At 33.1% G+C, this 26,827-nt stretch overlaps 1 protein-coding gene across 1 annotated transcript; it reads left to right on the top strand.

Moving 5' to 3' along the window:
- Positions 1 to 22,996: 22,996 nt before the first annotated feature.
- On the top strand, positions 22,997 to 25,636 carry tob1b (transducer of ERBB2, 1b). The gene is made up of 2 exons (XM_051124491.1): positions 22,997 to 23,204; positions 24,182 to 25,636. The coding sequence occupies exon 2, from the start codon at positions 24,295 to 24,297 to the stop codon at positions 25,297 to 25,299; it is 1,005 nt and encodes a 334-aa protein (XP_050980448.1). The 5' UTR covers positions 22,997 to 23,204; positions 24,182 to 24,294; the 3' UTR covers positions 25,300 to 25,636.
- The last annotated feature ends 1,191 nt before the right edge of the window (positions 25,637 to 26,827 follow it).

The raw sequence follows: 26,827 nt of genomic DNA, 5'->3' as shown, positions 1-26,827 counted from the left end.
TGTGAATATCTGTTAAAATGTAATATATTCCTGTGATGCAGCGCTGAAATTTCAGCATCATTACTCCAGTCTTCAGTGTCACATGATTCTTCAGAATCATTCTAATATGCTGATTTGCTGCTCGAGAAACATTTCTGATTATTAGCAATGTTAAAAACAGTTGTGCTGCTTCATATTTTTGTGGATCACAGACTTTGGCAAAATTGGAGCGCAGTGTGAGGCCTTGTTGAGAAAATGATGTGCAGAAGCAGAAACGTGTCTGCTGTCTATTCAACCTCATTTGTGGAGATGAACTTAAACCCAAGACGTCGTATCTTCACATAATTCTCAACATCATGAAAGGAAGAGCAAAAGAGTCTGACACATGCGCAAATGAAGTGAGCGCTGAAGGTCTCCGGGTCAGGCCTCGGCATTCATGCATTACCTCACCGCCATTGATTTTTCCTTGCTGCTGTTCCTCTGAGCCATATTGATATTGCTCATATTGTTACTCTCTTGGAGATTACATTGCTTTCAAAAACAATAATTCCTGCGAGCGGACAGGCGAGGTTTTGAACCGGTATGATGAATCAATTTCAATTATCTTGCATGCAATAAATAACACTCTAATTGTTAGGCCCAAAATATTTAACAGTTTCGCCCCAGGATATTTTCCATCAGTGCGCTAATTTGAAATTCAAACACGGCGACGCTGAACGGCAACACATTTGCTGAAACAGACTGAATCAGAGCAGAAGTGGACAGAAAAAAGGCTTGTGCAAATCACAATAGGCTTGTTTGCAAATGCACCGTTTATGCAAATCAAAATCTGAGCTTAACCGCATTTTAGTTTTGTTTTCTTTAGATTTTTCTATGTAATATTTTATTACAATTAAGTATGTTTAAGATTAAAACAAGAAAATTATGTCTTGCAATGCAATGCTGTACCGGGTGCGCTATTTAATTATGTCATCACAATTCAGAAAGATGTAATATCTTAAGTCATATCTCAAGTAAAAATGTATTTTGATTTAAAATATATAAGATCTAATCAATATACAAGCAAAGTGATAACATATTATGTCTTACATTCTGAAAAATGTATGTAAATGAGAAAAAATATCTGCCAATGCAGTTTTCATTTAATTAAAAAAACAATTTCCCATTGGAAAAAATATTTTCCTGTTTTAAGCTTAAATTCACTTAATTTTAATAGATTTTTTCAGAAAACAAGGCAATATCTTATGTCATTTTGTCTGTATTTTGATTTATGAATGTTGAGATATTATAGCAACAAAAATACTAAGAAAGAACCAATTTTTGTAGTGTATTTAACATTTTTGCCTTGTTTTTTCAGTACAAATATTCTTAAATTAAGATATCTTAACTCAAGAAGTAAAATGGCATGGAACATGAAGTTGTATTATTTTTGACCCCATTTGCAAATATTTATATTCTTAATTTTTATATGTTTTTTTTTAGAGTTAAGACTTACCTTAAGTCAACATATTAAATCTTTTTGTTTCTCAAAAAAAATATATATGTAAATGAGTTTAAAACATGAAAAAATATCTGCCAGTGTAGTCAGAAAAATAAAATAGTATTTCCTTTGATTTAAATTTAATCTTTCACATTGGCGAATTTACATATTTTCCTTTTTTAAGCTTAAATTCACTTGATTTTAATATTTTTTTTTCAGAAAACAACAACAAAATACTAAGAAAGAAAATCACTTCTTGCAGTGTATTTGGCATTTTTTACCTTGTTTGTCAGTAAAAATATTGTTAAATTAAGATACATTAACTTGAGAAGTGAAATGGCATGGAATATTAAGTTATCTAAAAAAAAAAATTATTTGACCCCATTTGCAGATATTTATATTCTTAATTTTGATATGTTTTTAGAAGTGAAGACTTAATATCTTAAGTAATGTCTCAAGTAAAAATGTATCTTGATTTAAAACAAGATCTAATCGATAAACAAACAAATTGACAACATAATTTTTTTAAATGTATGTAAATGTGTTTAAGCTAAAAAACAAACAAACAAAAAAAATATCTGTCAGTGTAGTTAGAAAAATAAAAAAGTTTTTCCTTTGATTTAATTTAATTTTTTTTCTTTGGCGAATATACATATTGTCCCGTTTTAAGCTTAAATTCACTTCATTTTAATATTTTTTTCAGAAAACAAGACAATATCTTATGTCATTTTGATTTTATGAATGTTTAGATATTTATACCGGAAACAACAACAAAATAGTAAGAAAGAAAATGACTTTTTCAGTGTATTTGCCATTTTTGCCTTGTTTGTCAGTAAAAAAAAATTTAAATTCAGATACATTAACTTGAGAAGTGAAATGGCATGGAATATTACGTTTTCTAAATAAAAAAATAAATAAAAGATTTTGACCCCATTTGCAGATATTTATATTCTTAATTTTGATATGTTTTTTTTTAGAGTTAAGACTTACCCTAAGTCAACATATTAAATCTTTTTGTTTCTCAAAAAAAAAAAAAAAAAAAAATGTAAATGAGTTTGAAACATGAAAAAATATCTGCCAGTGTAGTCAAAATAAAATAGTTTTTCCTTTTATTTAATTTTAATATTTTTTTCATTGGCGAATATGCATATTTTCCTGTTTTAAGCTTAGATTCGCTTCATTTTAATATCTATTTTTTCTGTAAACAAGACAATATCTAATTTTGTTTGTATTTAAGAATTTTTAGATATTTATACTGGAAAACAACAAAAATAATACTAAAAAAGAAAACCACTTTTTGTAGTGTATTTGGCATTTTTGCTTTGTTTTTCAGTAAAAAATATTCTTAAATTAAGATACTTGAGAAGCAAAATGACATGAAATATGTTTTCTAAAAAAAAAAAAAAAAATAATTAAGTGATATTTTTTAACCCCATTTGCGTTTATATTCTTTATTGTGATATACTTTTAGAAGTTAAAATTTAATATCCTAAGTCATTTTGCCTCTCAAGTAAATTTATATAGATTTGAGAATGTTCAGATATTTCTATTGGAAAACAAGACCAATAATATTCAGTAAGAAATTTGCTTTTTGAGGTGTCTTTGGTATTTCTGTCTTGTTTTTGAAAATTACAGAAATATTAAGTCTTATTTTTCGAAAAACAAATCAAAACTAAGCAAGTTTAAGCTTTTAAAAGACATATATATCCACCAGTGGGGCTAGAAAACAATTTTTGATCCCATCTGCAGATATTTGTTCTCATTTTAATCTTAACGTCATTTCATTTTGATGCACTTTTTACACATTTTGCTTGTATCTTAATTTAAGAATGTTTAGATACTTGTACTTGAAAATCACTTCTTGCAGTGATTTTATTCCACTCCAGGTCAAACATATTCAGCAACAAAGGACTGTTAGTGATCTATATGTAGTTGGCCACATCCTCGGGAGGTCTTGTGATGTAACTTAAGAGATGGCCGGCTCTAAATTGCATTCTGCTGATCCTAAGTCTTCAGCTGGCTGTTCGGCTATAAAAAGAGCTTGTTTGTGCCGTGGGGTGAGACGCACCAACCCCCACCGCCCAAACACACAGGGCCGCCTCATCTGTTATCCTCTCCAGCCCTGAGCTCACGGGCCGTGCAAACACCAGCCCAGCGCCGTGAATTAAGCAGTAAACAACCTTGGCTCTCGCGTGAAATGGATCAAATGTTGAGGTCGTGTCGAGAGTGTTTATTGGGTCTTGTGTGTTGGCCGGTCATGTGAGAGGTGCTATTTTGCCCGTGTCTGTCCACAAACACACACACACTTACTCACACTCCTCCTCCTAATGGACACACTCCAGTTTAACTGTTTCCTGTTTTGGTGAGCAGCAGCGATAGCATCGGTTCTCATATGACTGCGAGTCCAATGAGAGTCTTGACCCGCTGAGATCATGGCAAAAGAAATGTGATTGTTAAAGGAACAGTGCACCCAAAAATAAAAATCCTGTCTACGTTTACTCTTCTGTTTCATTTGCAACCTCGTGTCATTCTAAACACTTTTATTCACCGTTAAACCAGTTAACAAAATTTAAGTTCTAAAAATTTAGCGGGAACATTGTTTTGAAATGTTTCTCAACGCTGAAATGTCCAGTTTTCTTGTTGTGATTAAAATAGTATTTAAAGGTTACAAAAACGTTTCTTACAACCTTCTACTTTTTTTTTTGCAAAATATAACACTATTTGAAAATGCATTTTAAATATTCTACAAATGTTAAAATGTCCAGTTTTCTTGCTGTGATTTGTGTTACTTAAACGTTGCAAAAACATTTCTTACATCATTTTACAATTTTATATATAACGTTATTTGAACATTTGTTTTTAACATTCTAAAAATATTAAAATTCCCAGTTTTCTTGTTGTGAGTGTAACATTTTTTAAAGGTTACAAAATTGTTTCTTAAACATTCATCAAGTACAAATAACTTCACATTCTTAGAATCTCAGAATGTTTTTTCAACATCATGAGAATGTGAATCAAACATTTATAAAGTTATAAGAATGTTCCATTAACATTACATTTTTTTTAAATGCTAAAATTATTTTTTTTTGTAAAAACATGCCTGTCATTTCGACAAATGATATAAGGTTGCTTCCTGGACGTTTCACGACACTTTCAAAATGAAATGTCCAGTAAGTGGCTCTAAAAGCATATTCAGTTTTATCTGAAATTGATGAAAGTGAATCTGGCAGTGTTTCATTGATTGCTGCAAATAGTGCAACAAGTATAGTAAATAAAATGTGCCCAGGGTTTAAAGCTGTATTGTATTTTAAAATACCATGTCAACCATGTCATTTTATCTTGCTTCTACAAGTCTTTGAGCTCTTTTATCATGGCTCGTGTTTGATTGACTCGAGTGCTTCACATCACAAGTGCAATGCTGTACCGGGTGCGCTACCGAGCAAGTTTACTAGACAAAAATATTGAGCTGCTTATGAGATGCAAACATCAAAATATGTTATTGTACAAGGAATCACACAAAACTAGGTCTTTATTATTTGACAATTTGTCACTGTGATCATAATTTGTGTGAAAAGTAATAAAAGCTGTTGGTGTGTTATTGCTATTAGTGTTCACTTTAGATGAAAACAGCAGTACATTTTAATTTTTTGAAAAAAATGTGAGCCTATGTTGCTTCACATCACAAGTGCAATCCTATACTGGGTGCGCTGCCGAGCAAATTTACTAAGTCAGAAAAGCCAAAAATATGGAGTTCCTTATGTGATGCAAACATCAAAACGTGTTAGTTCATAAATCATGAACTATGTTAAAAGTGTTTTGAGCTCATAACATAGTATGTGCGAGAAATCACACAAAAATAGGTCTTTATCAATTGATAATTTGTTGCTGTAATCATACTTTTGTGTGAAAAGTAAAAAAAACTATTGGTGTTTTACTGCTATTAGTGTTCACTTTAGATGGGAACAGCGGTAAATTTTAGAGTTTTGCAAAAACATTGTGAGCATATGTTGCTTCACAAGTGTAATGTTTTACCAGATGCGCTACGAAGTAAGTTTACTATGTTAGAATAGACAAATATATGGAGCTGGTTATGTGATGCAACATCAAAATATGTTAGTTTATAAACCATGAACAATGTTAAAAGTGTTTTTAGCTTACAACAGTATTGTGTTAGAAATCACACAAAAATAGGTCTTTATTAATTAATGATTTGTCACTGTAATCGTAAATTTGTGTGAAAAGAAAAAAAGCTGTTGGTGTTTTACTGCTATTAGTGTTCACTTCAAATGGAAGCAGCAGTGAATTTTAGAGTTTTGCAAAAAATATGAGCCTATGTTGCTTCACAACTGTACCAGGTGCACTACTAAGTAAGTTTACTATGTCAGAAAAGCCCAAAATATGGAACTGGTTATGTGATGCAAGCGTCAAAATGTGTTAGTTTATAAATCATGGACTATTTTAAACGTTTTTTTGAGCTCATAACATAGTATTTTATAGGATCACACAAAAATAGGTCTTTATTAACTGATAATTTGTCACTCTAATTTGTAATTTGTGGGAAAAGGAATAAAAGCTGTTGGTGTTTTACTGCTATTAGTGTTCACTTCAGATGAAAACAGCAGTGAATTGTAAAGTTTTGCAAAAAACATGAGCCTATGTTGCTTCACATCACAAGTGCAATGCTGTACCGGGTGCGCTACCGAGCAAATTTACTACTTCAGAAAAGAAAAACATATGGAGCTGGTTATAAGATCACAATGTGTTAATTTACAAATTATGCACACATAATTTTGAACACATAGCATAATATTGTGCAAGGAATCACTTTAAAATGATCAATAATCTGCCCCTGTAATCATAATCTATGCACAAATGAATACAAGCTGCTAGTGTGTAACTGTAACTAGTGTTAATTTCAGATGGAAACTGAAGAGAATTGGATGTAAATGTACGTTTTCGGAGAATTGGAAAAAATAGAGGCACATTACTGTTGAGCCTGAATCAGATTGACATTTAAAGGCATAGTTCACCCAAAAATGAACATTCTGTCATGTCACTCGCCCTTAAGTAACTGCAAACCTTCTTCTGAGTTTTCTTTCTTTTGTTGAACACAAAAGAATGCTGTTGACCGAACAGTTGACTTCCATAGTATTTTTTCCATACTCTGCTTTCATTGAAGACTTTCCTTTCTGTAGCTATAAAATCAATCTTGACACAAAGGAAGTCAAGAAAACCCAATGGCATATAAAGGCTGCATGACTTTTGAAAATGATTATTCCTTCTATAATCATGTGAATTCAGAAACTTGGAAAATAGACTACAAGTCAAAGGATCATTTTGTAGTGTCAACTATTATTATTATTGTCGGAGCTTGACAGTCTCCATTCACTGTCATTATATAATGTAGAAACAACTGGCCATGATATACTATAAAAACCACCTCTTATGATTCAAGGAAGAAATAAAGTCAAACAGGTTTGGAAAAATATGATGGTGATTTGAAATGATGACAGAGTGAACAGTCCCTCATCATGATTGAAGTGTGCGATATGCTCCAGTTCACTTGTGCCAGAATCTGATTGCTCATTTATTCTCATATATTGAAAAATCTGTCTGACACAAAGTGTCCAAAAATACAATTTAAGTTCACCAGAAAATACAACCAGGAGCAAGACTTGTCAGCTGGGAACTTTTCACCTTCGCTATTAGTCATCACCGACTCTGGCTATTTCCATATTCATCGACTTCATTTGTATGGCTCATCTCACCAAATTTCCACAGCAAACAAAACAGCCTTTCAAAGAGTGCTCTGAATGTCTGGTAATGTCGAGAGCTCCTGCTCAGCATGAAATATTGAGAAGCGAACCTCAGGGAGCATTGAGAGGAGCGAGATGCATCTTACCAGCTGACTAAAGTATAAATGATGGTACAAACATTCAAAACATCTTCAGCATTTCTTATAATCACACTAAAAAACATGAAAGTAATGTAAGGTAAGGTAAGGTGATGGTAGGTATGCCCCTTTCTAAGATCTCGTTTTGGCTAAATTCCAATAAAGCTTTACGTGTAAACATGTTTAACATTAAGTCAGAACACTGTCCAGTAAGGCCATAAAGTGTTGTTATTCAGCATCCTGCACGTGTGTCTGACTGTGGGTTTTGGCAGGGCCGTGCGTGTGTCTGTGAGCAGCGCAGCAGCAGACGGTGAGTTCGCGGAGAGCCCGGTGTCGGCAGAGGAAGTGCAGGTGACCCGCCGTGATGCCAAGCTGCTCTGAGCGGGTGCTTTGCTTTTCCTCCCCCCGTAATGGTCATCTGTGCCTGCGGAGAGCCGGATTAGCCCTGGATCCGCACCAACCCTGCACAAGAAACACCGCGTTCGCTCTCCCTCACATTCGACTAAAGCACGGCTCGCATTTCTACAAGATAACAACCTCTGCAATGTTGTGTCTGAACTCAGACCGAGGTCATTTGCATCATAGGAGGACAGCCGCAGCCAGATTGCAGATGGCATCTCATTTAGGTGAACATGATGAGATTTGTAAACGGCTTCGGTACACATACGTACGTGACCCCGGATGTCCTTACAGTTGAGCTGCAGCGTGTGCATGCGAGTGTTTGTTCTGCAGCGAGGCTAGAACCTCATCCAGCACCGGCTCTCAATAATGCATGATTAATTAGCGGACTCTGAAATAGGGCGAAACTAAAAGAGAGACTGGAAACGGGAGAAGCACGACGTCCCGAAGGGGAAAATGTGCACACGTGCACACGCACAATGCAAATACTGCAGCATCGGCTGCTTTTGGACTGTTTGAATGGAAAATCGTGACTCTGTCTGTATGTGCAGCCACCAGCACAAAGAAGAAAATGATAAGTCAGGTTATAAGTGAGCTGAAAGGCTTGCTGAGACTCTCACACTCACAAAAACACATATATTGGCCATTCTACAGAACTGGTGCAAAGTCAGAGTTGGAAACATCTTAAAAAAATGTCTTTTTTCACTAATTTTATATGTTTGCAAACTGTATAATATCCAAGGAACACTTTTTTAGTAATTCTGCAGTTAATTCTTATATTGTATTTTCAGAAAGTTTTGGAATTTTATCCTCTCCTCAAATTTGTCACTACCGAAACAATAATATTTAATTTTAATGAGAGTATTTTGAATCAAAATTTTATTTGGCAAAAGTTGATCATACTGATTTCAAAGTTAAGGATTAAATAGTTTGAATAAACATTGAACCAAAAACATTGTAACCTCTTAGTTGATAATTCAGTATACTTTATTTTTGACAAAACATCCTATGTTTCAGTTCCCTGGTGAAAAAAACAGCATATGCTGGTAGGTATGTTTTGATGCTGGTTTAAGCTGGTCCTTTGCTAGTTTATGCTGGTCCTTGACCAGCAACATGACCAGCATAAACCACAAAAAGTCACAACAGGGTTGTGACTGGACATTTTCGGGAGTGGCAGTAATGTTTTGGTAGCAACCACATATATATCATAATAGAGAATTTAACCCACATACTAAAACACTACTAAAACATAATAAAATACAAAAAATGTGCATAACTGTGTTCAAATGTAAAATTTTCCCCAAATAAAGGATATTATGTTCCCTTTTGCCACTACTGAAACAATGATGACATGTTCAGTGGTGAATGTTTCGGTAGTGACAATTTTAGAGACTTTTGAAGCCAGCTTAAAGATGATAATCAGCACATGGTTAGCTAGCACAGCTCTGAACAGTTGTACACACATAAAAACTACATTTTATTGAATAACACCCCAAAAAACGATGTCACTACCGAAACTACTACCGAACCCAATGTGACTGTTTCGGTAGTGACAATTTTAGATACTTTTGTTTTGAAACTAGCTCAAAGATGCTAATCAGCACAAGGTTAGCTAACAGAGTTCAGAACAGTTGTGCACATATAAAAAATAAAAGTTATGGAATAACACTCAAAAAAGTTGGCCAGTGACATTCCTTAAAGTTACACACAGAGTTTAAGACTTTTGAACACATTTACCTCAAAATGATGGGGCTTATCTACTAACCATGCAGCTATGAGAGAGGGACACATTAATATATTTCCTAAACATTTATAGATCATAAATATTGGCGTGTAGTTCAAATCAATCTCAGCCAATGGACTAAAACACACAGTTTAGGTAGTGACATGAAAATGCAGGACACGTTTTTTGAGTTAAGTTTCAGTTTCATGATTTACAAAGAAGATATAAAATATTTTTTTAAAACTTTTTACAAAATCCAAAATGTATTTTTAAAAACAACAATGGAATAAAAAGCAAAAATGATATCAATATCATTTTCATAAACTGAAATTTAGCATTTAGGGTTCGGGACAGCCACCTCCCAATTTAAAGTACCCAATAAATGATGTTGTTATACATACTAAACGTACTAATATTTTAAATATTATTGTGGTTTTTGATAGATATTAGAAGAATCTTGGTAAACATCTAAGATGTTAATACTTAAATACTTTTTAAATATGTTTTTGGTTGTGGGACAGCAGTTTGCATCAGTTCTGCAGAATGGCCCATACACAGTATCATCAGGCTTTTTATGACTCATATAATATGATATAGTGAGAATATGGATGACAAACAGCTCAGTTTTATTCAGAAACTCAACCTGAGCAAACGCATGAAATTTGGTGCAGATGCTGATATTTATATGATGAAATTCTGCTGCTTGTAATGTGAATCAATGAGATCTTTATAACAGTATAGCAGATATTTACATAAAATGATCTAAATATCAGTGGTCACTCTATATCTCCAATAACTTAGTAAGATGATATTTAAATGATCCAAAAATATAATTCAATGCAGCCCAATGCTGACTGAGAGATGAACAAATAAATGTTCCACAAAAGATGTGAGATGTTTTGGAAAACTCTCAACTATCGATCAGATGACAGAAGACAATGTAGTAGATTGTGTGCAACAGGTTTAACAGCAAAGTCTGATCAAAAAGCCAAATGCAAATGCAGCTGCTGAGGGACTGACTGCCAGAGTATTTTTGCTGAAACATGAAATGCAATGGATTTTTCAATGCTGTTTTGCTGCAGTAACATGCAGTATGTTCTCTGTTGACCAGATTCACTCTACTACTGTTTACATTGGAGTTTTACTGGAGGTTGAGCCAAACCAGGCCTGCAGAACTACAGAAAAACCCTCTCACTGTATCTACATGACATATAATCATTCAATACACTGAGAAGACGGAGGATTCTTTTATAGAAGAGCATGCAGTTGGGTTTTGTAAATCCAGCCAGAGATGTGGTCAGACGTTGTCCCTTTGAAGACGGCCTTTGTTTGTTTTCCTCTTCTTTCGGGAGAGATGAAATATTCATATTCTCTCATTCGCTGCTCGACATAAGAGCTGTTTTCAAACAGATGGGCTTATATAGACAGCTGACATGTGTTTCCCTGCAACGCTGGCAACGCTCACGCGTTCTCCGTTTCACACGCATTCACATAGAGTTTCTGCTAAATACTCCTATTTTTAGTGTTGAAACAAAGTCTTTTTTGGACGCGGCAACCGCTTCGGATGCCTGAAGAATAATCGGCGATGGGAAGTGGAGAAGTCAGTCTATATGTTTGCACAGGCTGTGTTTACTTTGGGCTAAATCTAAACACAGGCGTCCCGTGAAGAACCGAGAGTCTGAAAAAAAGGAAAGGCTTCAGTGATTCCTCGCTTCTTGGGTTCAATCTGTGGATTGGGTGATGAATGGCTTTTCACACCGGCTCTGAAGCAGTTAGCGCGGCCGCGCGACATTCTGAGCTTAGCTCATCTCTACAAACTAGATACAGATTTCAGAGATGTGCCGTGGCTTATGATTTCATCGTGAGGGCCTACATTTAACACGCATGTATCTAAAGCACCAATGTGGAGCTTTTGAGTCATTGAAGTACCATTAAAGGGACAGATCACCCAAAAATGATCATTCTATGATCACTAACTCACTGTCATGTCATTCGAAGCCTGGAAGATATTTTGGAAGATATCTGAAAACAGTTTTTGGTCTTAAAGTCAGTGAGGTTCAAATCAACTTTGGTCGCCATTTACTTTAATTGAATTGACTTAAAAAAAAAAAAAAAGTGCTTTAAGTGACAAAAAAAAAAAATGACAGTACTTTTAATAATCCTTTGTAAAAAAAAAAAAAAAAAAAAAAAAAAAGGTACATAATATTATTTTTTATAACTGTGTTTTAGTATTTTTACTGAATTTTTACATTTTTATTTTATATTTTATTTTATTACAATGACAAAAAGTGGTGGTGGAACAATTTTCACTCAGAAATTGCTAGTAAATTTCAAGCAACAACTGAACATGAATTAGATATTTGAAACATTTAAATGTTAAATTACTTTATTTCAAATAAAGTAAAAAGACTTTATAGAACTGAAATAATAATGTAAAAACATATTATTAGTGAAGTATTATTGAAATACTATTATTTTTTTATATTTAGAATGATATTTTATTATAATTTATTTATATATTCTGCTTTCATATTAATTTTATTTAAAGTTGTAGTAATTTTGTTGTTGTTATTATTATTATTATTTATTTATTTATTTTGTTTTAAATATGTCTGTTTTTTAAATTTTTATTTATTTATTTACTTATTTTTAATTTATTTTATTTTTATAACATCAAATGAAAAATGCCTTATTATATATATATATATATATATATATATAATGTCCTGCCAAAAATTACCAGTACATTTTATATTAAATTTACACATATTTCCTTTAACCTTAAAACACTACGCAATGCAATATATAAGTAAATAAGTGCAATATATGAGTAAAATAAAAAAATACAATAAATAAATAATAAAAATAAAATAAAATAAAAAAATCCTTGATATCACAGTACATGGACTGTATTTTTACAGACTTTTACAACGTTAAAACAACTGTAAAAAAAATCAATATGGAAAAATCCTTGATATCACAGTATATGAGTAAAACATCTGTAAAATGAAAGAAAGAAAGAAAGAAAGAAAGAAAGAAAACATACATAAAATAAAATAAAATAAAAAATCAATATGGAAAAATCCTTAATATTACATTACTTTTACAGCCTTTTACAACCTTAAAAAACAATGCAACGCAATATGAATAAAGCAACTGTAATAAATAAATAAATAAATAAATAATAAATAAAATAAATCAATATAGAAAAATCCTTGACTTTTACAACCTTAAAACACTACGCAATGCAATATGAGTAAAACAAGTGTAAAAATAAATAAATGAAACATACATAAAATAAAATAAAAAATCAATATGAAAAAATCCTTGATATCACAGTACATGGACTGTATTCTCTAAGCTTGGATTTAAACAGATGTCAACCCAAGATCAAGTGAAGACTGTAAAATGTAATAGTTGCTGAGCTTCCGAATGACAGCTGAAGGAGAAAACGAATCAAATTGTTCTGACTAGAGGGTCAGTGTAGCGGTTTCTGGTCTAGACTGCTTCAGTCCCCCTGAGAGAGCAGAAATAACAGCTTAATAAAGACGGGCTGCGACAAAAGAAGCTGTAATTGAATTTGAGGACGAAAACAAAAATGGCAAGATGATGTGCTCCTGAAACAGCCTTTACATTTCATAAATCTCACTGACATTTTCCTCAGTGAAGAGGCTGTAATTAGTCTGTCTACCTCGAGTACGAGCACATGCAATCAGCACGCTTAAAACCAGACGAAGAAAAGAAACTCTTCTGTGCAGGAAACAACCAAGGATGATAATGGAGCCGATGGTCCAGCAGAGCAAAACTCACAAAAATAAGACGAAGATTAAATTCAAACCTGGAAATAAACAGACATCTTTAGAATTTAAAACATTTAAATCAAAGAAACATTCTGAAAATGTGACACATTTGTGAGCATTTAAAAAAGGTTTTATACAAACTTGTGAAGGTCAAACTAAATAATAAAGCATTATGAAATACAGCAGAATTTATCCATTAAACTTTTCACTCAGTTATTGTTGGTAATGCTGGTAATATAATTTGTAATAAGAAAAATAAATATAATTTTATAAGTTGTAAATATTATACAGTACAAGAAAACATTACTCCTTTCTGCTTGAAAACTTCATGTTTGATTGAATGTGTTACACACACATGCAAAAAAAAAAAAAAAAAAAAAAAAAAAAAAAAAAAAATCTGGTGTAGAAATTAAAAATTAGAAATTGCTAACTAATATAAACAATTACAAAGAATTAACAAATAATCCATTGACTTGAACTGAAGTATTCTGAAGTAGGCAGACTGAAATACTTTTTTTCTTTTTAAAAATTGCTATTGTGTGTTTTTGTCATTTTTGATTTTTTGTTTGTAAAGATTTTTTTTTTTATTCATGTATTATTTATTTAGTTTTTGAGTTTTGAGTTATTGAGTTATAGTTTAGTTTTGGTGATCTGTAAAAACCCTTCTTTGATCTTTATTTATTTTTTAATTTATTTTTTTAACAGAAAAGGTACAACAAGAAAATACTATTTTCCTTCCAAATTTTACTGTTACACTAAAGAATAGGCATTTTTTATATATATATATTTTGTCTCTTAAAGAGTATTTATTAATTTTTATTTCAGTTTTTGGAGTTATTTTAGAAATAAAAAATGTTTTTTTTTTTGTTAACTAGCTGAAATAAAATATGTTTAAGTTTTTTATTTTTTTTTATACATTTTATTGCATTTTAATATTTTTTTATGTTTTAGTTTTAGTGATCTTTAATTACCCTACGTTGATTTTTTCTTACAGTTTATTTCATTTATTTATTTATTTATTTTTATGGTTTTAATTTTGGTGATTTATAATAACCCTACTTTGATATTATTTATTTATTTATATTTTAACAGTGCAGGTAAAACATTTGACAAGAAAATAGTATTTTATATTATTTTATTATTATAAATTTAAGTTTAAGTTTTTTTTTCCTACAGTTTATTTCATTGTATTTATTTATTTATTATGGTTTTAGTTTTAGTTTTGTTGATCTATATTAACTTTATTTATTTATTTATTTATTAACAGTGTAGGTAAAACATTTGACAAGAAAATATTATTTCCACTACCAAATTTTACTGGTACACTGAAGTATAGGCATTTTTTTATTTTTTATGTTTTTATATATATATATATATTTTTGTCATTTTTATTTTGGTTTTTGAGTTATTTTAGTACATCAATTTAAACTAAATGAAAATAAGAAATGTTTCCTTGTTAACTAGCTTTTTTGCATTTGATTTCATTTTAATATTTGTTTTATGATTTTAGTTTAAGTGATCTATAATAACTCTACTTTGATATTTATTTATTTATTTATTATTTTTTATTCTTTTTTTTTTAACAAGTTAGGTAAAAATTTGACAATAAAATACTATTTCTTTCTACTTCCAATTTCACTGTTACACTGAAGAATCAGTAAGTAATGCACTGAATTAAATGTGAAATTTAGATAATAATCATCTTTAATAATCTTTGTGTTATTCATAACCATAAACAATCCTTTTTACAGTGTTTTTTCTTCAGGGCAGAAGCTTTTTTTGGATGCAACTGTGGATGGTTTTAAATACCGCAGACCTTAAATTGGTTGTCTTATGGCATCACTAAAACTTGAACATGTTCTCATCTGTCTTTAGGCTGTGAAACCGTTTCTGAATGCTTTATTTTTAAGAGCGTTCACTTTTAGAACAATACTGTTGGTTTTGGGAGGATCCAGATCTGACGGCTCCACCACATCTTAACATCCACAAAAGAGTTCACTCCATCCTTAAGGCTCTGCTTGGTGTTTGTTAGATAAACTGGGTCGTTTTTTGTGCAGGACGTTAGGTTCTTATCACTAACTAAATTGTTGGCCGGCCATGATATGAGCTCATGTGGACTCGCCCTGAGAGACAGGAGTGACCGGGCAGGTCAGACCACACTGACCACATTATCATCCAGATATTTCTTATGTGCGTCAACATCAGCACTCCTGAACAAATCAACGTCTGGCTGAACAAAACACATTACCATATTATTATAAGTGCTGCCTGTACTGGGATGGAGCAAACAGTGTAAAACAGCAGGTGTCTCAGAGCAACCTGTTGAGCTATTCATGAGAAATGATGAAGCAAAAAGTGGGACACACAGTTTTTCTGGGGTTTAATGTAGATGTAATGATGTGGCATCTAGTGAAAAATGGTGCATGGTTTATCAGTACGTTCAGAAAAGCTGCGCAAGGAAAAATGATTTTCTTAATCAGTGCTTTTGGCTTGTTTCCAGTAAAAGCAAAATGACTGAAGGTATCTTGTTTTCTGATAAAAAAATAATCAGAGTGAAGTGAGTTTAAGATTAAAACAATTACAAATATCTGCTAATGGAGTCAGAAATATAAACTTAATTTATAAAGAAAACAGGTTTATTTTTCTGACCCCACTGACAATTTTTTTGTTATTTTGTTTTATGGAAAAAGTCATTTAATTTTAATGAGTTTGTAAGAGTTTTTGCTTCTCATGTCTTGATTCAAGGATTTTTAGATTTTTTACAGAAAAAAACAAGACATAAATACTTCAGAAAATGCGGAGCAAGAAGTGGAAAATGGAGTCAGAAATATAAACTTAATTGATAAAGAAAACAGGTTTATTTTTCTGACCCCACTGGCAAATTTTTGTTATTTTTTTAAGGAAAAAAATCATTAAATTTGAATGAATTTGTAAGAATTTTTGCTTCTCCTGTCTTGATTCAAGGATTTTTAGATTTTACAGAAAAAAACAAGACTATATAATAAATACTAATAAATAAATACTATAATAAATACTTTAGAAAATGCAGTGCATGAAGTGGAAAATTATTTAAAATAAATAAATAAATAAAAAGCTTAAATTTTCTTCTTTTTTATGAGGATTGTGGTTTTTGCAAACTACCTGTCTGAATAAAATTTATTGAAAAATGTATAAACAATTTATAAACATTAAGTTACTGAATTTGTATTTTCCATAATTAAATTAATAATAATATGTTAATTTTATCCTATAGTAATGGGTGAAGGTTTGAGTTTTTTCCTAATAATAATAATAATAATAATAATAATAATAATAATAAACTGGAATAATATTATACACTTGCCTCAGTGCTGTGCAATGATTAATCACAATTAAATTAAATTAACGTTCTTGTTTACATAATATGTATGTACTGCGTATATTTATTATGTATATATAAATACACACGCATACAATATATATTTTTAGTTATATATATTTTTAGTTATACAACATTTTTCTCAAATATATTATATAAATATGTTTAACATATAAACAAAAACTTTTATTTTAGACATATAGAATTTCAAACTATTGTATTTTTTTGATGTTTTTTAAAAATGTTACATGATAATATTATAGTTTTTATTTTTATAGTTTCATTTTCATTTCAAATTTATGGCCCTTTGGCTTGGCCCTTCTCATTACACCTCCAATGTGTTTCACAGAGACTCATTGGAGAATACAGGATGTTTAAAGGCTTTGAAAATATAGATTGAGTGCTTTATGAATCATCGAGTTACTTCAGTCACTAATAGACATTGAGTCAGACCACCAAACTTCCCTTTCCTCTGATCACTGGCGGCTATAATGTGTCGCTCGTCCGTCATAGTCAAGAGTAAAACCATTACCTAAACGGTAACTGAGAGCAGAGCCGCAACACAGACGTTAAATATTATAGAGCCTGTATGATTTGTATGGTGGTGTTCAGGTCTTTGGCAGGAGCCTGTGACTTCAGTAAAGCTGCTCATTAGTAAACGTCAACTACTGAAGCACTTTCTATTCTTAACTGCATATGAATGTGAACAGGACTATGAAATATGAAGGTAATGACAATAAAAAAGCAGAGATATTATTCCAGTCAGCATCATATTTCTATTTAAAGAGAGAGTGTATTCCACTTTACGTGGACGTTCTGTGAGACTGTTGTCTTTCAGTCTTCATATGGTGAAAAAAAAAATTCCTACTATTTGTGTCTTGTTATCCAGTACAAATATCTAAATACTCTTAAATCAATTTACATTTTGAATCATTTATGACAATGTTGTAAGTTTTTGCTGAAAAATATCTGGCAATGGGTATGGGATAGGAAAACTCTTTGAATCTTAACTCAAAGGGAAAATTGGCAGATTTTTGTTCTGATTTTAAGAAAAAAAACCTCAAAAACTCAATTTTGACTTAAGGTGTTGTCATGTTAGTGTCTCAACTAAATGCATCTTGATTTAAGAATTTTTGGACATTTTTACTGGAAAACAAGACAAAATACTAAGAAAGAAATGAATTTTTCCCTTCAGTGTAGCACATAATTACACATAAAACACAGTTCTTATTATATAGATCATAAAGTGAAAAGTAGTAAATAAATAAACAAACTGCTGTTCAGACATTCATTCATTCATTATTTATTTATTTATTTTTAATTTAATAAAATTATACTTTAAATTTTTAAAGAAATTAATGCTTTTATTCGGAAACAGAAACACTTTTCAAAATATCTCCCTTTGTGTTTCGCAAAAGAAAGTCATACACTACAAAAAAAATAAATAAATAATAATAATAATAATAATAATAATAAAAAATAAAAATAAAAATAAAAATAAAATAAAATAAAATAACAAAATTAAATTAAATGAAATGAAATTAAATTAATTTCTCAGTATTTGTGTCTTGATTTTCAGTACAAACATTCTTAAATTAGGTCTTAAATTAGGTCTTGATCAATTTAATGAGTTATTTGTGCTTCACAAAAGAAAGTCATACACTGTAAAAGAATAAATAAATAAATAAATAAATAAATACAATAAATACAATAAAAATAATAAATAAACTAATTAATTAATAAGAAAGTCATACACTGCAAAAATAAATAAATAAATAAATTTCTCAGTATTTTTGTCTTGGTTTCCAGTACAAACATCCTCAAATCAAGGCTTGATCAATTTATTCAGTTAAATATGTATGCTTCACAAAAGAAAGTTATACATAAATAATAATAAATGATAATAAAAAATAAATAAATAAACTAATTAATTAATTATTAATAAATCAATCATTATTGTTGTCTTAATTTCCAGTACAAACATTCTTAACTTGATCAGTTTAATCAGTTATATTTTAAATCAATCAACTTGAGATGCAAAACGACATCAGATATTTTGTCTTGTTTTCTGACAAATTAATTAAAAGGTTTTTGCTTAAAACAAGAATAAATATTCCCTTTGAATTCAGTGTATTTTTATGATCACATTTTTTTCTTTTCCAGTTGGCTGATATTTTTCTTATTTTTGGCAAAACACACTCAAAACAGGATTTTTTGCTTCTTATGTAAATTATTTAAAAATCTTGATTGAAAAAAATGTTGTAATACTTGTATTTGAATCATTTTTTTGTACTGTACAGAACAACAATAGTAGGAGTAAATGATCACAGAATTTTAATTGTGGGGTGAACTATGACTTTAGGTGACCAGCTATTGCTTTATATAAGCTTAAAATCTTAATAAGCAATAAAACAGATTTAGAATATAACTCAAGTTATATTTGTATTTATTTTTAAAGAAATTAATTCTTTTATTCATCAAGGATGCATTAAATTGATCAAAAGTCGCAGTAAATACATTTATAATGTTACAAATTATTCTGTTTCAAATAAATGCTGTTCTTTTGAACTTTCTATTCATCTAAGAATCCTGAAAAATAAAATATATCACAGTTTCCACAAAAATATGACATTGATAATAATAAATTTCTTAAGCAGCAAATCAGCATATTAGAATGATTTCTGAAAAATCATGTGACACTGAAGACTGAAGTAATGATGCTGAAAATTCAACTTTGATCACAGAAATAAATTACATTTTACATTGTATTCACACAGAAAATATCTATTTTAAATTTTAATAATATTTTACAATTTTTACTGTATTTTTGATCAAATAAATGCAGTCTTGGTGAGCAGAAGAAACTTCAAAATCAAAAACATAAAATCTTACCAACCCCAAACTTTAGTAGTGTTTGTCTATATAGAGCTAAAAGACACAGACTAAAATCCACAAGTCTTATTTTGATTAAACTGAAACTGCATGTGCATTATCTCATTGCTATGGCAGAACAGTGTTGTGTTGTTGTTGCGCTCTCATCACATCATGTAAACGGCCTGTTCCACCTCCACTGGCGGAGCTCCAGCGTGTGAGTCAGTGAATGCTGGAAACGCTCTTGTGTGTCTTCTGATGCTTCATTCACACCCCTGCAGAGGAGCAATCTGGGGCCTCGTAGCCTCCTCTACCTGTTCAGCCGTCTAACACCATCACAAACTCACTGGAACAATGACGCCTTCCTCATATCTCACTGTATCAGTGACACAAGCATTAGTAAACAAATGGAATGAGGAGGAATGGAAACATGGCTGGAATGTAGAACAGCCGCTCTTTCTTTAGACATACAGGTTCCTTAAATAACGTTAAGAAAGAGCAGGGTGTGATCCCAGTTGACTTCAGGTGTATGTCATGAGCAGGGAGAAGCCGGAGTTTGTTTTATCAGCATATTTATTGTTGCTATGCCGCAGCTTCCACGTCATATTTACATAAGGAACTGTAAAGAAATACTCCAAAAATAAATCCGAAATCTTTCAGAAAATAATAAAGATTAATAATATATAGGACATGGGTTGTAAAAAGCAAGCTTAAAAGGATAGTTCAGCCAAAGTGATCATTATGTCATCATTTATTCACTCTCATGTTGTTAAACCTGTATGATTTTCTTTCTTCTCTGGAGCATAAAAGAAAATATTTGGTAACCAAACAGTTTCGGTGGCCACTGAACAGAAACATTTCTCAAAATGCCTCCTTTTGTGTTTTGCAAAAGAAAGAAAGTCATACACTGCCAAAAAAAAAAAAAAAAAAAAAAAAATCAATTAAAAAAATAAATAAATAAATAAAACATATATATATAATAACAAAATAAAATAAAAATAATAAAAAAAAAAATGAATACATTTCTCAGCATCTCAGCAAACATTCTTAAATCAAGACATGATCAATTTAATCAGTTAAATGTATGTTTCACAAAAGAAATAAATTCATACACTGCAATAATAATAATAATAATAGTAATAATAATAATAATAATAAAATAATTCTTTTTTGTCTTGATTTCCAGTACAAACATTCTTAAATAAATTCATGCACTGCAATAATAATAATAATAATAATAATAATAATAAATATTTTTTGTCTTGATTTCCAGTACAAACATTCTTAAATCAAGACATGATCAATTTAATCAGTTAAATTTATGTTTCACAAAAGAAAGAAATGCATACACTGCAAATAAATAAATAAATTAATTAATTAATTAATTAATTAATTTTACAGTATTTTTTCTTGATTTCCAGTACAAACATTCTTAAATCAAGACTTGATCAGTTTAATCTGTTACATTTTAAATCAATCAACACGAGATGCAAAATGACATCAGATATTTTGTCTAATTTTCTGACAAATTAATTGAAACTAGGTGAGTTTTTGCATAAACAAGAATAAATATTCCCTTTGAATTAAGTTTATTTTTATGACTGCATTTTTTTTTTTTCTTTATTTTCCTGTTGGTTGATATTTTTTCTTATTTTCAGCAAAAACACAAGTAATTTTAAATAATTTAAAAAACGATAAATATTTTGTGCCATCTTGAATGGCAAGCATAAACGCATAAACACTGAATTTTGGATTCTCAAGTAAATTATTTACAAATCGTGATTTAAAAAATTTTATTATTTGTATTAGAAAACAAGACTAAAATACTAATATCATTTTCTTGTAGCGTACAGAACGACAAGAGGGCAAATAAATGATCACAGAATTTTAATTCTGTGGTGAACTATCACTTTAAGTGAGCAGCTAATTGCTTTATGTAACATTAAAATCCTAATAAGCAATAAAAGAGATTTCGAATGTTGATATTGAATAACAAAAAGCTCTGAATTACGAAAGCGGGTTTTACAGCCTCCCATAGAGCTGAATGACAGTGGTTCCTAGGAAACATAAATCCATTGAGTGTTTTTAATTCCACAACAACCTTAGAGAAAGGCCGTCAGGTCACATTTCACTAACCACCTTATCAGCAGCCACTATAACCAAAAAAGGTTGTAATAAGCACGCAGGCCATTGGCCACGTCGCTCTTCCCTCCTCCCACTCTGCCTTTCTCTGAACTTTGAACGTTCACAATATCCCTGCTAAGCAAATTAGCTTATCCTGACCGCCCAGTTCAGAATTCTGCAGTCATTAGCATGTTCCTCCTGTCGCTGTAATTAGGCCAAAAAGAAAATGTTGCTTAGACAAACACCAGAGCAAGAGAATAGATGCTAAAATACACAGCTTGGGATTGCATTCATTTCTGTTTAAGCCCAGAGCGCAACTCGCTTATAAAACAGAATCATCTCGTCGGGACTTGTAGGTATACAGCTCAGAATTAATTTTAAGCATCTTCGTGTTGTATTGTGAGCCTGGAGCCATTTCCCAAATGCACACAGAACTGGAGTGTATAATATTGCTCTGCAATCCTCACCCATATGGTGCAAAGCTTACTGTGTACACAAAGCCTATATTTGGATGGGCTTATAACAATTCACCAGGCCAAAAACCTTAAACCTCTTGCATATGGGAGCTTGGTTTACCCGGCAAATGAAATCTGAGAAGTGTAAGGCATCAATGTACTGACACTATAGAAAAAGCAACACAACACGGCTGTATCGTGTTACAATACATGTAGCACAGATGAATAATTAGGTTTTGATTTATTATTCATCATGAAGTAGCTTGAGCATTATATGCATGTTGTTTAAAACTCAAAAACTTAAAAACTCTGAAGGTAAAGTGAGTGTACTAGTGTATTTGCATAGAGGATGATGACGAAAGCACGGCCAGCCAATAGCACGGCAGTATTTTTTCAACGCAAAACACACAAGGGCAGATCACACCTCGGTGGACAAATGACCAAAGTCACTCCGCTCTGTCCTTGCGCTTAATGTGTTTATTTATTTACGTTGTTTTATCTTTTGGGTACGTCTGAAATTAATTCAAAATAATTCTTTATTCTTACGCTTTTATCCGCATTGTTTTTAGGTCGGCGCTAGAATCTCTAAACATCGCGAGTGGTCTCGATAAATCAATTTAACAGTAGATTTTTATTATTATTATTATGTTTAGATCGCCTACGTGTGGGAGGAAGACAGTTAATACATGACTAGGAACCCCAGCCATAAATGCACTAAACGCTTATTGGTCGAGGGGCGGGTCTCTTTGGTGATTGACGCAGCGCGCGGCCAATCCGCGCGGAGGATTCGGAGGCAAACATACGACGAAAGCGCGTTTGTCCAATCGCAAGCGGCGCTGGGGTTTTGACCTCTGAAAACCGCATCACCGCCCCCATCATGTCCCTGGCGGAGGAGTGCTATAAAGGAGATCCAGTCAGGAGTTTAAAGGGCAGAGTTGTAAAAACTCCCAGGCAGTGGGGAGTCGGATTGCCTGACGATAGACTCCAAAAAAAAAAAAAGAACAATTCCCCGAAGAACAAACAGCTAATATCGATGCACCCTAACTGGAATAATCTTTTCGATCACTGCTAGCTAGGAACCGAAGCGGAAGCCACCAGGAGAGACAAACACGGTCGTTTAATGTAAGTATATATGGCACTGAACAGTCATAATGTGTCAAGCTGAGGCGTTAAACAAATATGTCTTTGCGTTTCAACTGCAGTACCTCTAAAGTGCTTGTTTACGCGAAAATTATGTTTGTGACTCGGTGGAACACGAAAAGAGGCGTTAGCCAGAATGACAACCTCGGTCACCGTTCGCTTCATACAAAAATGCATCGAAAGTCAATAGTGAACGACGCTGTCAGTGTCCTAAAATGTTCAACGTCTGATTGATTTTTCCATTTGAGTGCGCTGTCGCTTTAAGAAACGGATTAATTCAGAATCTGTTTGAATGGAGACCAGGCTGTTTTTGAAAAATTTGAAAAAAACGTTTTTTTTCCGCGAATGCGTTTTAAACCATGCAGTCATGTGAGCCCTGCTGACCATAGGAGACCCCTAAAAACATTGACAGCGTCAAAGTTCATTCCGTCCGAAAGCCGTCGTTTATTTGTCTAAAAGGCTTCGTCTGTTTACAGGTCTGTAGTCAGAAAGTGTCCAGAATGTTCCCAATCCATATTCATCATAACAATGGCCGCGTCTCAATAGCTACTCGTTCGATGCTCGCTAGGTTTGAGACGCAGCCGCACTGTTTGACGTGTTTCGCTCGCCATACGTGAGCAGATATCGAAGATTTACCGTTGTATTTGATGTACTGGACTAATTTGGTCAGGGCTACACACCCCGAGCGGAGCGTCACGCCATTGGTCGCGATCTTCAGGAAATCCGATCGGCGATCTGTTGCGCAATACGTGTCGCATTGTGTTCGAATGGCCTATATTCGCATAAAGGCGTTTTTACGCAACGGAATGAAGCAGGGAAGAGAATCCGTGTTATGTAATCTCCCTGGAATCACTAGGCGATTCAAACCACGCATTTTAGTGAGGGAGTGAGTGTGTCACTCACCCTTAGGTCCGTGTTTGTTTACACATGTAACACCTTGCCTCTTTTCCCCCTTCAAGGAGCGCAAGAAGACTTTGCTGCTCTCGTCCACCAGCACTTCCGAGTCCCCACTGATCACTACTGCCTTGGAGGTTTTTACAGCACTCTACTAAAGCAGCACAGACGAACAGCTATGCAGCTTGAAATCCAAGTAGCGCTGAACTTCATCATTTCGTACCTGTACAACAAGCTCCCTCGGAGGCGAGTGAACATCTTTGGCGAGGAGCTGGAGAGGCAGTTGAAGAAGAAGTATGAAGGACACTGGTACCCCGACAAGCCATACAAAGGATCCGGGTTTAGGTGCATCCACGTGGGCGAGAAGGTGGACCCGGTCGTGGAGGAAGCAGCCAAAGAAAGCGGGCTGGACATCGAGGACGTCCGCAATAACTTGCCTCAGGACCTCAGCGTCTGGATCGACCCTTTCGAGGTGTCCTACCAGATCGGGGAGAAGGGAGCGGTCAAGGTGCTATACGTGGACGATAACGGCGAGAACGGCTCCGAGCTGGACCGGGAGATCAGAAACAGTTTTAACCCGGAGGCTCAGGTCTTCATGCCAATCAGCGACCCGGTGGGCGTCTCGTCCGAGTCCAGCTCGCCGTCGCCGCCGCCGTTCGGCCAGTCGGCGGCCGTCAGCCCGTCCTTCATGCCGCGTTCCACCCAGCCTTTAACCTTCACCACAGCCTCGTTCGCCGCCACCAAGTTCGGCTCCACCAAGATGAAGAACAGCGGCCGCAACGGCGGCAAAGTGGCACGCAGCTCTCCCACCAACCTGGGCCTGAATGTCAACAGCCTCCTCAAGCAGAAAGCCATCTCCAGCTCCATGCATTCGCTCTACGGCTTTGGCCTGGGGAGCTCGCCACCCCAGCAGCAGCAGCAGAAGGCGGCGTCCGCGCTCTCGCCCAACGCCAAGGAGTTTGTGTTCCCCAACCTGCAAGGCCAAGGGAGCTCCGGAGGCGCTCCGGTGTTCTCTCCGGGCGAGAACCCTCTCAGCCTCAGCCCTCTGCAGTACAGCAATGCCTTCGACGTGTTCACGGCCTACGGGAGCATCAACGACAAGTCGCTCATGGATGGCTTAAACTTCAGTCTCAGCAACATGCAGTATTCAAACCAGCAATTCCAGCCGGTCATGGCTAACTAATGTCGGAAACGATTGTTGGCGGAAGGAAAACGAAAGACGCACAACTGTGGGATCCCTATTAGTCACTGATAAGCGCATGTGCCCAAGGGTGTTTGTTTCACTTTATTTTATTATTTTTCTCCAGTTGATCTCTCTCTCTGCCCCCTTGAGTTTGTACTAAGGCTTGTGTTACGCACACGTACACGCGTCCGAGCTCGGTTACATTCGGTCGACACGCGTCTCTTTTCGTTTCCTTTTTTGCCAATAAAGCAAAAAATGATTTTTTTACTACCTTTTGGAAGAAAAATACTCTAAAACATACTCTAAAAAAAAAAAAAAAAAAAAAAGAAACACAGAAGCTTCAAGTTCTGGCCTCTTACAGTATTTTAAAGTTGGTAAGACTTGGCTGATTTTTAAGGAATTGGCACTAATGCATATATATCTGGGGTTACGTGGTCTTTTTTCTAATTGTATAATTTAATTGAGTACAGAGTTTGTAAAATATCAGAGTATATATATATTGTTTCTACAACATGGTATTGCATTTATATCTTTTTACTACTCCAGTGATCTGTGATGGCTGCAGAAGCTTTATGTTATAATATATTTTGTTTTCTTTTGTTTTTCTTTTTTTTAAATTGTTAAAGAAATTCATCTTTAAAAAAAAATAGATCAAAAATTCTGAAGATTGTGTACAGAATATTCCTTAGTGTTGGAATTTCAGTGTAGGAATATTTGCTTTTTTGAAACAAAAAGAGTTGTATTTTCTGTTAAGAGTTCAACAGATTTTTGCTATATTATGGACAATGTAATCGTATATATTAATTTTGTACCTACATTGTGCAATACTTGATAAAATATGGTATAACAAAGTATTTTGAGTCAGTGTCTTACATGTCAAGAGGGACTGAAATAGTTTATATTAAGTTTGTATTAAAATGCTTGAAATATATGCTTGTCTTTTATTTTTGTTTTCTTTTTTTATTTGACATTTGCACCCTGGCCTTTTTCAATAAAAGAAAATTTAGGCAAGAATAACCTAGTGGTGTTCCTTTTTTTTCCCCCCCCTCATGTTACATAAGCATTATTCATGAGTAATTTAATAATTCATGTCTTGTTAAATTTGGAGGTTTTTACCTCACTAATTTGCTCTGATGTTGACATGATTCAACATGCCTAAATTGTACAGAATATGATTCAGATTGGAAACGTTTGCCAAATCTGAAGCACAAAATGGCTTCTAATGAGGTGGAACATGTCAAGATACTCAAAGACGTTTTTCTTGAAAGTTTTTGGAACGTTAACATGAACTAGAGCCAACTCAGAATTGCATGCATCAAACTTGATTCTTGTCTGAAAGCAGCTGGACGTTGTGCTAAACGGTCATTGCATTGCATTGCATTGCATTGCAAAATGCAGTCTGTGATTGTGTGCTTTCTAAGGTGCGGCGCAGGTGACCTTTAAAAGATTAATAAGAGCTTTGGGCTGATTCACAGTCTCATTCATTTCTGTGTCTGTGTTATAACTATAACTAATGATCAGCTGACAT

This window comes from Labeo rohita, chromosome 12, assembly GCF_022985175.1.
Source record: "Labeo rohita strain BAU-BD-2019 chromosome 12, IGBB_LRoh.1.0, whole genome shotgun sequence".
In the NCBI taxonomy this organism is placed as follows: Eukaryota; Metazoa; Chordata; class Actinopteri; order Cypriniformes; family Cyprinidae; genus Labeo; species Labeo rohita.
This window is presented reverse-complemented; position numbering and strand designations above follow the sequence as displayed.